This window comes from Parasteatoda tepidariorum, chromosome 5 (assembly GCF_982258835.1).
Source record: "Parasteatoda tepidariorum strain Cologne lab strain chromosome 5, Ptep-v5.0, whole genome shotgun sequence".
NCBI classification, from domain to species: domain Eukaryota; kingdom Metazoa; phylum Arthropoda; class Arachnida; order Araneae; family Theridiidae; genus Parasteatoda; species Parasteatoda tepidariorum.
Window position 1 is genome coordinate 35,667,510 of NC_141759.1, and position 15,566 is coordinate 35,683,075.

General features: G+C 31.3%; 1 protein-coding gene across 1 annotated transcript in view; it reads right to left on the minus strand.

The window, feature by feature from the left end:
• LOC107445030 (nephrin) overlaps positions 1–15,566 on the minus strand; it is a 78,752-nt gene that overhangs the window by 13,171 nt on the left and 50,015 nt on the right. Inside the window, exons 12-16 of the mRNA XM_043049932.3 lie at positions 14,751–14,809; positions 12,622–12,877; positions 10,008–10,259; positions 7,891–8,190; positions 4,519–4,818 (exon numbers count right to left, since the gene is read on the minus strand). Of these exons, the coding sequence (XP_042905866.2) occupies positions 4,519–4,818; positions 7,891–8,190; positions 10,008–10,259; positions 12,622–12,877; positions 14,751–14,809 (1,167 nt within the window). The remainder of the gene's footprint in view (positions 1–4,518; positions 4,819–7,890; positions 8,191–10,007; positions 10,260–12,621; positions 12,878–14,750; positions 14,810–15,566) is intronic.

The window sequence follows — 15,566 nt, forward strand, 5'->3', positions numbered from 1 at the left end:
GCCAGAAAAAAATCAACGCATGGTTGGACGTTTAGTGAACGTGGTGCGGAGAACGGGTGATTACTGAAATCATCTGCCCGCCGATCTAAACTGCGAAAAAGTAGGATGCGCGTCCACCAGTATTATCTTTGAATCATCATAATGTATGAATTCCTGACCATCGCCAAGGGCCCATTAGTGTAGTTTGAGTGTGACGCTAATAACCAAACTAAACATGCGTTGGGTCTGTATATTTGATACCTTTAAAAACTAAATTATTTCATTAAAATATGAATTTAGTTTACACTATTTTGTTACAGTTAAAGTTGCCTGCTGTGTCCTTCAGATATTAATAAGGCAATAAAACATAAAAAAAATTTTTTTCACTCTGCACTGTTTTCTTTCTCATTTGAATATAAAGCACATTTTTATGTTAGCAAAAATACCATCGCTTTATACTTTTAAGAAATATAAAAAATAAAGAACGGAGGTCTCCGTATTTCTAGAACTACAAGAGGCTGGGTGCTTATAATATCCAAAAAAAATTAGCTATTTTTACAGATATGCAATAACCTAAGCTACTGAAGACTGTAGTGTCCGCTTTTCAATTCGTAGAATATAAAATCATAAAATACATTTTTGAACATTTTTACTAGATTATTTAAATGAGTCTATTAAGCTCGAATTTCCTCCCTTCTATAGGTCAAGTGCTGGTGTCATTGATAAAAATAAAACGATAATCCTTAATTCGAAAATAAAATTTTAACTAACAATTTATATCGTAGAAATAGATTTAAGCTATTTTTTTTAGAAATAATATTTTTTTCTGCCGAGTCAAAGTAATAAGTTTAGCTATTCTACATCTTGGTTTGTATTCGATTACTCGAGATAAAGACTGGTTGTTTGACTGGTCTGTACTTCCTCCTATTTTGTCTTAGTTGTTTAGAAAGCACTCCTGAATGAAATTTTCTCGGTGTTTCAGAGCCGAAAAAGTCTAAGGTATGGTTGGGGAGTGTGAAGCAGGGTCAGATGAGTTACGAGTACTACCATCGTACCTCTACGGACCATCGTACCTTCCATCTCGAACATTATACTTTAACTTAAATTTTTCATCTAAATTGTTGTCGCGACATATGCGCGCGAGCCAGTTTTATCTTCAAATCTGTCAGACTATGGATTTCAATGAACAAGGTTCGAGTAAGAGTCAGAGATCACGAGTTCGAAAAACCTCTGAAAGAGGGAGTTCGAACATTTAAAAATAATTCAAAGACAGAATTTGCATAGCATTAATTTTGAGTGTGTAAGTACCCTCATTATGCAAGTGTTACTTTGTATATATATATAACAAATCAAGATTGGATTTGGAGTTTTGTTTCGTTTGATTTTCATGACTGTATGTATTGAATACGTTATCTCATGTTATGGAGAGGATTGTTTCTCCTTTATGATGTTTAAGTTAAGTTATGATTTTTCTTGCTTAATAAAATTTATGATTAGTTAAAAGATGACTTTTTCATTATGCTTGCTGGGCATTTTCCACAACGCACTAAACTCTGCCAGCAAGGTTATGGGCCATGCCTGCCCAGCTTAGTTAAGCTTTTGTCGTCTTTAGAAGCAAGTTTATTATAACGCTACTGGGGCCGTTTAGATAGATTGGAGATGGCCGAAAATGACAGCAGCTCCATATTGGGATTTCCAAAGCTAAATAGGTTCAATTACAGTAGCTGGAAAATAAATATGAAAGTGTTACTCATCGATAAAGGATCTTGGGAATTTGTTGGTGGTACAGAGAAGCCTTTACCAACTGATGCAACAGACAGAGACTTACGCTCTTATGAAATGCGAAAAGCTAGAAGTTACTCTACTATATTCCAAGGAATTGATGAGCAGTTTCAACCGCTGATAGCCGACACAGAGGACGGAAAGACAGCGTGGACTATTTTAATAGAAAACTTTGAACCTACCTCCCGAGTACGGTCAGCCGGACTTATTGATGAATTCTTTGAATTGAAGTTTGATCCGGAGAAGGAGACTATTGGAGTTTTCTGCAAGTTAGTTAATGAAAAAAAGAAACAGATTCATGATGCTGGTTTTGTAATGCCAGAAAAGCTCACATGTTTCCAATTAATTAGAAGATTGCCAGCAGATTATGACAACTTAGTTCAAATGCTTTATCGACTAGAAGATAAAGATTTTTCGATTTCTAATGTTGAAAAGGAGCTCCTAATCGAATCTGGAAGGATACAACAAAAGCAGAAAGACAGAGGAGAGGACATAGTCGCCGATGCTTATACTACTTCATCTACTAGAAAGCAAGCCTATCGGAAGTTGAATGGAAATAAAAGCAGTGGTCGCGTCCTGGGCAATGATACAACAACAACAATTATGTGTTCCTACTGCAATAAGAAAGGACATAGTGCGGAAAGATGTTTCCTGAAGAAGAAAACCACGAAACGGAATTCTAAAACTCAAGATTCCAAGGAAACTTTTTACAGTGATTTGACTACGATAAGAGATGCTGAAATTCGCCAAAGGAAAGACAAGCAGTTTGTTGAATTCCTTATTGACACTGCCAGCATAGCACACTTCTGTACACAAAGAGACTACTTTAGTAACTTCAAGACTTTGAATCCTAGTCAAGTACTTGTTGGAGATAAAAACAGTAAGTCTGATATTTTTGGTATTGGTGATATACATTTTAATGTTAAAGATAGAGATAAATTTGTTCCCATAAAATTAGAAAATGTATATTTTGCACCCAATATGCGTAGAAATTTAATAAGCGGTTCGAATATGGATTTAGCAGGGATTACTGTAAAATGGGGTAACAACAAAATGACTGTATTTGGTAAAAACCATAATTATTTATTTACTGTACCTAGAATTGATAAATTGTATATACTTAAAGGCTATGTTGAAAAAGTGGTAGTAACTAAAGAATTAGCATTTAGTACAGGTCTAGATAGGGAATTGGTTCATAGACGATTTTGCCACTTAAATATTGGAATGTTAAATCATATGAGTCAAAACAATGTTGTGAATGGTTTAGATAATTTGTGTGGTAAATTTGATGCTTGTAATACTTGTAAAATAACTAAATCGACTAGAACTAGTTTTAAAGTAAATCACGTTATAATGACTAAAAGTGTATTAGAGAAAGTACATATGGATGTTTGGGGTAAAAGTCCAGTAAATTCAGTTGGCGGAGCTGAATATTTCGTATCTGTAATAGATGATTTTTCTCGTTATGTTGAAATTTTTACTATAAAACATAAACATGAAGTTTTTAATTGCTTTAAACTGTATTTAGCAAAATATGAAAGACAGTTAAATGTTAAACTTAAATCTGTAAGGTGTGAATCTGTAAGGTAAGATTAGATTTGGAGTTTTGTTTCGTTTGATTTTCATGACTGTATGTATTGAATACGTTACCTCATGTTATGGAGAGGATTGTTTCTCCTTTATGATGTTTAAGTTAAGTTATGATTTTTCTTGCTTAATAAAATTTATGATTAGTTAAAAGATGACTTTTTCATTATGCTTGCTGGGCATTTTCCACAACGCACTAAACTCTGCCAGCAAAATCCTTATTAACACTAGGTTTACAACCGTTTCTTATTTACCTATCTCTACGAACACGCGTCAATTTGACGCATGAACGAATACATATAACAGCACTTACAGAGATGCCAACTTGCTCCGGACAGCAAATATATATTTTAGAGTGGTAGTTTATCAATTGTGATTCTTGGTTTAATAAATTAAATTTAGTAGATTTTTATCCACCCCTATTTCTAAATAATTCGCAGGCTTAAATAATTCACCACTTTATGTTTACAAAATTTACTGAGTAGTTACTTACCGTTTTTTTTAAATAGTTATTTTGACCAATAATTATAATTATTTGAAGGGGAGAACAACGAGAATTTCAATATTTCAACGCTTTTGAAGAAAATAGACTTCAATATATATATTTACCTCAAGCATCCTTGGGAACTAAACACTGGGGGTTCCGCGTTCGGCTGACCACCTGACCGGAACATCTGCTCCTGCACCCCAGAGCCCAAGGTCAAGAAAACTGAGATGGGCACAGTAGGCCTTGGCCCTCTATGGGCTGTCGCGCAGCTGAGTTTAGTTTAGTTTATATATTTACCTCGATCAATGGATAAAAGTCATTGCAAGCGATGAAATAAAAATGCAAACGGGTTTTGTAATTTTCTTTATAAAATTCGAAATACGTCAAAATGACGCTTCCCGTAAACCTAGTGTTAAGAATGAATCGTACACTGTCACCGACAGCCCATTAGTGAAACATTTTTTACGGTGTAGCTTGCAACCAAATCAATCGGGAAAAAATTCTAATGTTATCCAAATAAATAAATTAAGCAAAAATCTAACGGGACACTAAGATATTAATTTAAAGGACCTTGCAAGTCTCTGTAAAGAGTAAGGAATTTCGGCTGGGTCAGACAATACACTGATCAGAAATTCTTAAGTTTTAATATATAAAAACTACTGAATGAATGAAAATTAACTTACTGTCCGGTAATAAGCTTATTTCATAAGTGTCGAATCCAATTTCATTTCTAGCTATGCATTTATATTCACCGAAGTCTTCGGCAACCACATCGTCTATGGTGAGAACACCTTGCCAAGTAATGTGATCCAATTGAAAGATTTCACTTTTCATGCGTTTTTTGCTTGGTGTGATGATGACTCCTTCGAGAGACCAGGTAAAGTTAATGTTCGGTACTCCTCCAGCAGTACAATACAGTTCGACAGTGATTCCACGATTGCTGAAGATGGTACTATTAACTTCTTTTTGGATAATTGGTTCATCTGAAAGATTTTTTTGAAAAACAATTACTTTAACTCATATTTATTACGAGGTAATAAATTCTCGTAATTTTCATGAAACGTTTTATTAAATGCATTTAAACTACAACGTATAAAGTTAACTTAACGCACAAAAATCTTAAGAAAAAAAACACATAGATATGAATACGCATATTATGATGTAATTGCATATTTATAGTATGTAATTCTGATGGTAAGAATTGAAATGAATTAAATCAAAGAAAATGAAAGCGAGTAAATATAAACAAGTATATTCGGCCAAAAATTTTGAAATGTTGTTAACCATAATGTCGTATTTATTACCTTGATTATATATTACTAAGGTTCGATTTGAAATGAAACATGGTTTAAATTATCATTTTATAAGGGCTCCAGAAAAATTTGCATTTTTGTCAAAAGTTAAACCAATTTATGTTGAGAGAGCGGTAACATGCATTCATTTTGCTGAACATTTCCCGGAACAGCAACGTTTTGATTGAAAATTTTAGTCTGGCAGTATATTAGCAAGTGCGATCATGACAATACATTATACGTGAAATCACATACTTTATTTCTGTGTTGTTCAAAGGATAGTGGTTGCTAAACATATAAAAGCAATTAGTCTTACGTTACTAGTGGTTTGTAGCACATATTGCTTCCGGATTGCCAGACCATCACCTCCTACATCAAAAAGCCTCCACACGGTCTTTAACAAGTAGTCCGTGCAGACTGCTTAAAAAGTGAACCAGTTGTGCGCATGAACCCAAAACCTTTTATAAGAGTAATTGAGAAAAATTTAACATACATATTTGAGAATTGAATCTGTAGTGGTCGTCAAGTGAATAAGGCAAACCAATAATATTCATAAATAAAACAAATTTTCCGTCATATATTTGTTACCACTTTCTTATTTTAACTAAATTTTGTATTAAATGACTCGTTCAGAAAGTAGATATCCTTAACAATGGTCTGATCAGACTACCTATAAAAAAATCGTGTGGAGGCTGACTACACTGTACCAGGAAGTGTAAATATCTAATCAGAGCGATTTTAAAATTACGAGCATTGACATTTTTCTTCAAGTTGTGCATAAGTGTTTAAAATTTCGCAGTTACACAGGAAAGATATAAAATGTAAAATTAGCATTAATTAGTCAAATTTCTCGATCAAGCTCTTAATTAAACTATTGGGAATTTATCTTCCAAAATGGTGCCACCTAAATTATTATATTTTTTTTTTGCCTGTAGAAAGAAAAGGTATCTTTATTCAGAGGAAGTTAGATAATGCGTCTAACTTAATTAAAACGTAGTATAACGTAGATGAGATTCTTGGAACCGCAATGATTGCGCTTTATTAGCTCGAAAATTCGATTATTTGTCCTAAAATAATAAAATTGTTTCTTTATCCTAATATTTTATTTACATGTTTATTAATTATTTATTCTAGATAACACACAAAAGATATATAGAATTACGCTTTACATAGTAATTTTAAATGCAAATATTGTTCATTTCATTAAAAGAGAATTAAAAACGATTATATCGTTAAGGAGCATAAAGGAAGAAAAAACCAAATAACAAAGAGATCATAGAATTTCGGGTTTAAAAAAACATACATTAGCAGTATGTGTAAAACTTAATTTGTTTGATAGGTCACTGAACAAGATGTTTTGAAATGAGAGAAATGTTTTCAGAAAACAAATTCCTACTTTTAATATATATTTTCTGCAAAGGTCGTGAGAATAACAGCATGAACCTCTCAGTCAAAGTTTATAATCTATTTCAGGAAACTAAGTATTCATAAGACGTTCACTGCGTAATCAAAAGACTAAAATAGTAATAAAATGAATTGATACCAAAGGTTACATGTTTACTTTTTTTTTTAACACATTCACGCCGGGGTGACCCACCAGTGGGTCACGCTAGATTGTCTCATCTTGGCAGCGCACCGGAGTAAAAACTGGTAACAATAAATTTCATTTATTTGTTTTTTTCCGGGAATAATAAAAATCCATATCTACCAATTGTTTTTAACGGATGCAATTTTTATATTGAATTGCTTCTTCGCGGTGATAAATTTCCATACAGTGAATTGTTATTGTTGAGAATAGATTAACTTCTCCCAAATATTATCTAATATTGAAATAGTTCTTCTACCAGAATTTTTACTTTTCCCGGCGTGAACATGTTAAAGAAATTATTGGAGTAAACATCTGCAATACCTCATTTACCGATTTGGCCATCAATAAAAATTTTTTACAGTGAACCACATGTTTACATTGAATTGCACTGAATCACATATATGTTCTTTTTCAGCTCTAAATTTTTCTCTAGAAAATGAAAAGCACGCTCTACTTAGCAATAAATTTTTATTTATTCGCACGCCAACTGAACAATGTTTCCAAAGTAGTCTCTACAAGCTAAATATTCGGGATAAGCACAGGACCAATGTTATTTATGTAAAGAAACATTTTTGAAAGAGATGGAAGCTTAAGTCTCCAGTCTAAAATTTCAGACTACTAAGCAAATCAATATTCAAGACTCTGGCTGCAACATTATTTAAATCGGAAATGTGAAAACTATATTAAACGATATGTGTGACAGTTGACAAATGCCCGAATCTCCTCGAGCCACTTTTTTACATAAATTATATTTTAAAAAAAACTATTACCACAAGTTATGGCAAGAGTTTTTTTTTAAATTATTTTCCATTGTCTTCTTTTTCATTCTATTGTGATTTTAATGTTACGAAGTCCTGTTATATCATGTTACATTAGAACAACGACAAGTTATTAATACTAAAATAAATATTTGGTGTAAAATGCAAGAGAATGAATATGAATCAGACCCATCTCATTTGAAATTTCCACTTGTATTCATTTTTATCAGCTTCCTTTAATTTTCAATATTAAATTAAAAAACTGTATAGTTTAATACATAGAACTAGTATTTATGTTAGCAAAAATCAATCATTTTGTAAAGTATATAAACAAAGAAAACATAATTTAACTACTTTTCTATACATTTTCCGTGGCAACAGCTTTAAGGCTTTATGAAGAAACAAATTTTTACTTACGTTTCACCATAAGAAATATTTTTCTGGAACTTGGAGAACCGATTCCATTATTAGCGGTGCAAGTGAATTCACCAGTAATTTCGCGAGTGACATTCTTGATTCCAATTATGGATTTTCCATTTCCTTTAAAGAGTATCTCAGTTTTTTCGTCCATTTTAAAATCAGGTCTTTCCCACTTAATGACGTCATCTGGCAATGGATAGCCATCAGCCATGCATTGTAGTTTCACATTGGACTCCGGCTCTGCAACAATGATATTGCTCACTTTTTCATTCTCTGATATAATAAGCGTAGCAGGATCTATTAAATAAAATAAATTCATGATTGAAAAATATTATTGCTGTTAAATAACAATGGTTGGTATTTTCTACGCTAGGAGCTGTGATCAATTTTTTGAGCTAATATATCCGCTATATTTTTACACCATTTGACTTGATTTGTTCATTGTTTTTATCATGGATTATGTATTGGGTAGTATATTTCATATTTTTAGCGTGATGAGTAAAGAGGTAAGGAAGGTAAAAAGAATGTAAATCAGATGGTAGAAAACCTTTGGTATAAAAAGCTTATTATCTTTTCATATCCATAATTTCTACGAAATTTCACTCAAAGATTGCCTTAATTGATAATGAATTTGCAAAAAAAACTTAGGCACCAATATTATTGAGAATGTGAAATCAATTTCTATAGAAGATCTTCATGCGTGCGAATAAAAAAAAAAGCGAAATCGAAATTTTTGATTTACTATTTTTTTTTTCTTTGCCTTTTTTTTCTCGATAGTTTTAATAACCTATATGTTGTAAATAGCTAAAACAGACTTTCAATTGATTCCGTAGAATTACGCGATTTAATAAATGAATAATATTTGTGCTCAAATTTGACATTATTTCTTTAGTCAAAACAAAATCAATTGTAATAAAATATCGCCTCGCAGATAAAGCTATAGTAAGCAAAACAATTTTGAACTAAAAGCTTAAATTTAAATGTGAATTTGTTATTTTTATCAAGCTTTAAGTAAAAATATTTAGAATTTCTCTTTAAAAATTCATTATTAATTAATACATTTAGTTTATTGTAAGTTCATTGTCTTTTTGAATATTTTTTAAGGTTTTAGTTCAAAACACAGGTAATCACATTATTCATCTAGAGAAAAAAACTTTTTGAAATTTATGCATTACAGTTTGTTGTAGAGCTGTTAATTTCACATGAAAAATTCAAGCTTAAATCTGCCCTGATTTTAAAAAATCTTTTTGTAAATTTTTAAATTTTCTTTAAATTTATAATTTTAAGACCCCTGCTTGCCAAACATGAAAATAAAATTTTAATTGAGCCATTTTTTTGTGAAAGAAAATTATATAAAAACCAGACGTATAACTTAAATCAGAGGTTCCCTAATGGTGTCCTACTGTACCCTAGGGTTCCAAGGAAGAGTTAAAGGGGTTCCATGAATTAATGTTTTTTATAATCAATGATGAGTTTCAAAATCTCTGTTCATATTTAGAAACAACCTCTCATAATTTATATAATTTTTCGGCACATACCAATTAATTAGAAATGGTCCTTTTTCAATGAAAATATAATACTTCTAATAACGATATATTGAATAAATTATGAAAAGAACAAGTATTTATAAAATATTGCATTAGTATTTACTATCGCACTTTTCAAATCAAAATTAAATGAGCGAATTCTTTAATAATCAATTTCAATGTTTATAGCAAGTCTTTTAAGTTTTCATCTCGAAATGAACCATAATTCAGCTTATTTCACTCATTTTCTGCTTATGCATATACGCCAAAAACAAATTTCTAACTGGACTAGATATAGCACAAGAACTGTCGTACAAAAAAACCTAATTTAAGATTATTAATGATTAAACGATTAAAAAAATCTTAATTCCTCTAATTAAATATTTCCAAAACAGTCTTCTTTAGGTTATAACGTTCGCTATTACCTTAATAAACTTTATTTATAAAATCGGAGTTCCGAATAAAGAAGGTTGATTATTTAGGGTTCAGAAGCCGAAAAAAAATTTGAGAAACGCTACCCTAAATAATTACCCATAAATAATTACCGTGTGTATAACAATACCATAATTATAAAAATAGAAATCTTACATAGGACCTTCAAAACAACGGTCAACGTGGCTTCTCCTATTTCATTAGAGGCTTGACATATATATTCTCCAGATTGAGATCTTTCAGCTGTTGTGATATTGAGAATGGGACCTTCTTGAATGATTTCTCCCTTTCTTGTCCATTTGTACGTAACGTTACTCGGATTCGCCTTCGCAGTGACATCAACAATAGTAGAGTCATTTTCTTTCACTTCAACTATAGCTGGGTCAGATTTTGTGAATGTAGGTCTGTCTGAAACGTGTCAGAAATGCTTAAACCAAATAGATTTATAGGCTCCCAACGAGCCATAAAAAAAAAAATTATTACTGGTAGTAAATTTTCGTCTAAGTTAGTAAGCATTTATGCCACTTTAACATTAACTAGGATAACAATTTACTTCGCTTTGAACTTAATATTTTTCTAGTAGCAACTTAGTTTTTAGTTTTAACTATTGTAGAGTTTTTAGTTTAATTGTGTTTAAGGTTTAAATTTTAGAACTGTAAACTTGATTTAACCCCTTGAGGACGGTTGATTCATAAGAGCATTCGTACAAAATCAGAATCAGGATGTAAATAAATAAAAAACGGTAGCTTAAATGTAGGCGTTGCTAATTTGACAGACTTACTTTGCATTTACTTTAATTATTGATAGATTAATCATATATATATAATCAATATTAGTTCAAAGTATAACTAAATAATTTTACATTGAACTAAAGTAATGGTGAATTAAATAAATCAAACAATTATAACCCCGCTCACAAATAAACTGCTAAAGAACTACTTTGGTTACCAGTTTTATCTTTTTACCCTGATTGATACGATTTTATGCTGGCACGTATTTATTTGTAACAGTCGGCGCAAAAGGGTTAAAGTCATTCTGACCACCACAGCCTAAAGATAATTCAAAAGTACATATAAGACGCCACGTTGCTCGAATATTCCCTAGATAAGTCACTTAGGCCACTAAAAACGTAAAAAGTGGCGGAAATTCAATTAGTTTTTGTTTATTTATTTCGCTAATTATTCAATCGTAACTACCACCATGACACGCATTTCAAATTATTTAAATTTAAAGCAAAATTATTCTTTACATCCTCTTTCAATGGTAGACTGAAAAAAATATGCTCGAAATGTAGCTAATTTTAATTTCTTTCAATAAAATTTTGAATTTTATTGGTCACCACTTTTTGCATTTTTATTCGTCCGTAGCAACCCCAGTCACTTAAGGTGTAGTCTGAATTAACCAACATTCCGCAGATTTTCGTTTTTAATTCTTTACTATTTTGTAAAATATTTTGGGAAAAATAAAACAATTAGGATACCCGCAATTGAAATTTAAAGCATACATTTCAAATGTTGGAGGGTATGATAATGGTGGTTAAAATCATTGTAAATGAAATTGAACGCATAAATTTCAAATGGAGGGTTACATGGCATTTGCGTTACATGGAGAGGAAAACCACCCACGGTTAGTCTGACTGCAAGAAGATGAAACATAAATTATAGTGAGAGTTACGATTGAATAATTAAAAAGATTCTAAATAAAAAAAACTTATTGAGTTTCGACCACTTTTTACAATTTTAGTCTCCTGTGGCCTCCCTGTGGTGGGGAAAACGACTTTTAATCAAAGTTGCAAAACAAAGAATAATATTTTAAAACATAAACTTAGCTACCGATAGAAGAAGTTTTCCTAAAGAGCAGAGTAAAGTTGGCACCTTTGGAATGCTCATTAACTAATTTTATCACTGACAATGGAGAAAAAAAAATTATGTATTTCCTTAGTTCAAAAATAATAATAATAATAAGATCACGTAAAACTACCCCCCTGTATTTTGGGAACCAGAAATCGGAATCTATAAAAAAAAAATAATAATAAGATTACATAAAGCTACTTTCTGTTAGCACTGTACTAACACTACTACTATGAATCATGAAAACTAAAACTAGAGCATATATATTTTTAGGTGTTTATTCTTGTCAATTATAGTTCCCCCCCCCCCTCCTCAAATACATCGTTGCTAACACAATGTCAATGATCTCATCGACCAGTACTTGCACTTGTAGGAAAAGGGCCGCATGCTCCCCGGAATACCCAGGGATAATTTCAGTTCAGCAGCGAGAGTTGAGAAGGAAAAATAAGTAACTCAAACTTATTTAAGTCTCATAACTATGTTTTAGTATTGAAAAAAAAAAACTTTTCTCAAAATTAACAGAGTAAATATTTATTTTTTTATTATTCCGTATTAGTATATTCAACTTTCATAATTCATTTTAAAAAAAGTTTGTATAAAATTTATTGATAAAACTTTTCTACTAATATTTTAAAATTTAACAATAAAAAAAAGTAAGTTAGTTCATTTTGGATTAAAAATATCTTGTACGCAGACATTAATTTTACCCACTATGTAAATGAGCATCGGATTATGCAACAACTCGTTTTCTTTCAATAATTTCCAACAAAAAATTTTTTTTAAACTTGTTATTTTAAAAAAAGGTTTTAAATACCTTTAGATTGTCATATTAAACGTTTACATCAATATTTTTTTATAGATAGATTTTTTTTAGATATTTCAAATTTTTTTAAAGCTAAAAAATAATTTTCACCACTCACATAATACAGAAAGGATTATCGTATCATGAACACTTTGTTGAATAGCTAGATTTTCTGCCTGGCATGTGTATAATGAACCATCATCACTTGTTGTCACATTTAAAGAGACACTAGCTTTTGAGATGTAACCTCCCCCATCCTTAGAGGGGGTGACGGATTCAGAAATGGAAACAAGTTGCACATCATTTTTTCGCCCCTTCCACCATGTAATGTTGGCAGCTGGGTTACTCAGAGTTGATTGGCAGTACAATTTAATCTGAAAATAAAAATTATTGCAAGCAGCTGCCCAAAAATGATATCACGCTTGGGGAAGTTGTGACAGTTAGTAACAAGGGGTAGGAAGGGGTAATAATGAGTGTTGACTTACATTTTGTTTAACAAAAGAACAGAAGATTAAATATTTTTATATTATTTCTTTTTAAACAATTTTCATCAAAATAAGTAAGCATCTCATCATTGTTATTCTTATGCTCATAAATATTATCAAAACATATAGTTAAAGTTTAAAGATAAAATTTAAAACATGATCTAAAGCATGCGTTTTGTATCTGAATAGCTAGTATGCAATATAACGTGACATGAAATGCAATAGACACGTGGTTGTGATTGTTTGATGAAGTGTGACACTGTGATACATAGGGAAGGAGGGGTCAAAAACATCAAAAATTGGGGCATCATTGTGGACGGCTGTCGAGCGCATATTATTTCTTCTATATAGCTTTTTTTTATCTTTTTGTTACGAGCGCCATATTTAGCCAGGATTCACACGATGTCATTTTGTACGAGAGTCGAAGATAACCCTCGAACTCAACGCCTGCATGCGGACGGACGAATAAATATTGATACTATTGTCTCTGAATCTGGAATTTTACGTTGAAGTGTTCACAGCATTCTTTATTATAATTTGAACTTGTATCCTGTTTGTTTGCACATAGTTTCTTTTACACAATAATACTCCATCACATCATGCTCTGATTGTGACCATGCCAGATGGATAGACCTTGTCAGACACCGTTATACTGCTCTGGAACACCTTCCTTACACTCCCGACCTAGAACCAGAAGATTTTTATCTGTTCGCACGGCTGGAAATGAATTTGAAGGTGTTACCGTTAAAGTATGAAATCCGTTATTTTATAGAATACCTAGTTATTCAGTGAAATAGCTGATCGTGTCCGTTGAAGTGTAAAACTCTCTTGTATTTCATGGCTTAACTAGTTATTTCATAGAATAACGATCTGCAGCCCGTTAAAGTGTAAAATAATCTATTAAGGGATTTAAAATCTATACAGGGATTTAAAAAATGTTCGTGTAAAACCCAGTGTGTCAACAAAAAATGTTTTTGTTTTAGAAATAATGTTCTTTGTAATTCCAAGTGTCATTTTAGCAATCCTTGTAGTAACAAATGATTTTATGGTACGTTTCCATAAATACCATTTATACGCAGCATAAATTAGATAAATTGCTTCTCTTTCATTTTAATTGTCCATCATTAGTTTATTTACAGAATACCTAGTTATTTCATTTTAGATAAATTGTTTATTTTACACTTTAACTGTCTCTCATTAGTTAATTTATAGAATACCTAGTAGTTATTTCATAGAATAGCTAGTTAAAGTGTCAAATTAATAGCATATTACACACTTTAACGGCCAGGATCAGTTATTTCATGGAATAACTAGGTATTCTATGAAATAACTGCATTATACAAACGCTGGAAGAAGTGTATGCATGCAGGAGGAAAATTCTTTGAAGGTCAATAAAGTAAAATTAATTTTCTATTTTTTGATAATTTGTAATTGACATATACCGGGAACTTTTTGATCCTACCTTGTGTTACAATATCTAGATTAGTAAAGTTTCGTATCGCAAAAAGCTAATAAGTTTCTGTGTATGGGGTTGACCTTGTCAGACACTGTTACACTACTCTGGAACACCAAGACTTCTGATGAACTACCAAGTCCATATATCTTGTGATTTAAAATATTGAATGGAAACAAGCACAAAATCGCTGTCTTAAATGTGTTTGTTCATCGGCAAATATTGATATTCAACGTGGACTTGTGATGAATGCAAAAATAAATATTTTAATTCACTATCATAAACAAAAATGTAAAAATTTGAACTTACCTCAGAGCCGGTTTTTATTTTCTTCGGTCTTACTTTGATGGTGACATTAGATGGAGGAACTAAAATTGCAAAGAAATGCTATTTTAAGCGAATTTAAAATTCTGACTATACTACTAGAACAGCAGTTTTTTGAATAATCGCGCCTTTAATTATAAAAGCGTAAAACTTACTGCACATCTACTACACATATGCAGCTTCAATTTTGGATTAGAGCAGGTCATCTCAGATTTAGCAAATAAAAATAATGGCGAGCATTCAAAATAACCGGACTCTGAAAATTTTTGATGTGCACTTTTTAAGTGTCTTTTGGCGATTTCGAATGTTATCTATTAAGGAAATGACTTATTTTTTTATTTTGCTCCCGCAGTTTTTTATTTTGATCATTATATGTCACTTAAGGAAATATATGTTACCTACTCGCTTCGCTCATCGACCGCCACTATTACTTCTCAACCAAATTGTCACATCAAAAGTATTAGTTACCATTCTATTTTTAATATTCTATGCTATATTTCATTAATAATGTATTTATTTAAATCCAATTTTATATGAAAAATAATTAACGGTAAAGTGTTTACACTTATTTAATAATTAGTCCAGAAATTATAACAAAAAAGGTGTTTCTTCAGAAAAATTAATACTCAAGATATTTTTTGACAAAAACTTTGTTATGTTATGATAAATGATACCAAAAAACTCGCCTCTGTACGCTTTCTCGTTTTCTTTTTTTTTATTTAGAAAAGTGGAGTTGATTTGCGAATGAGCATTGAACTTTTCCTAAACAGCAAATAGGGCATTGTTTCCGACGATATTTTT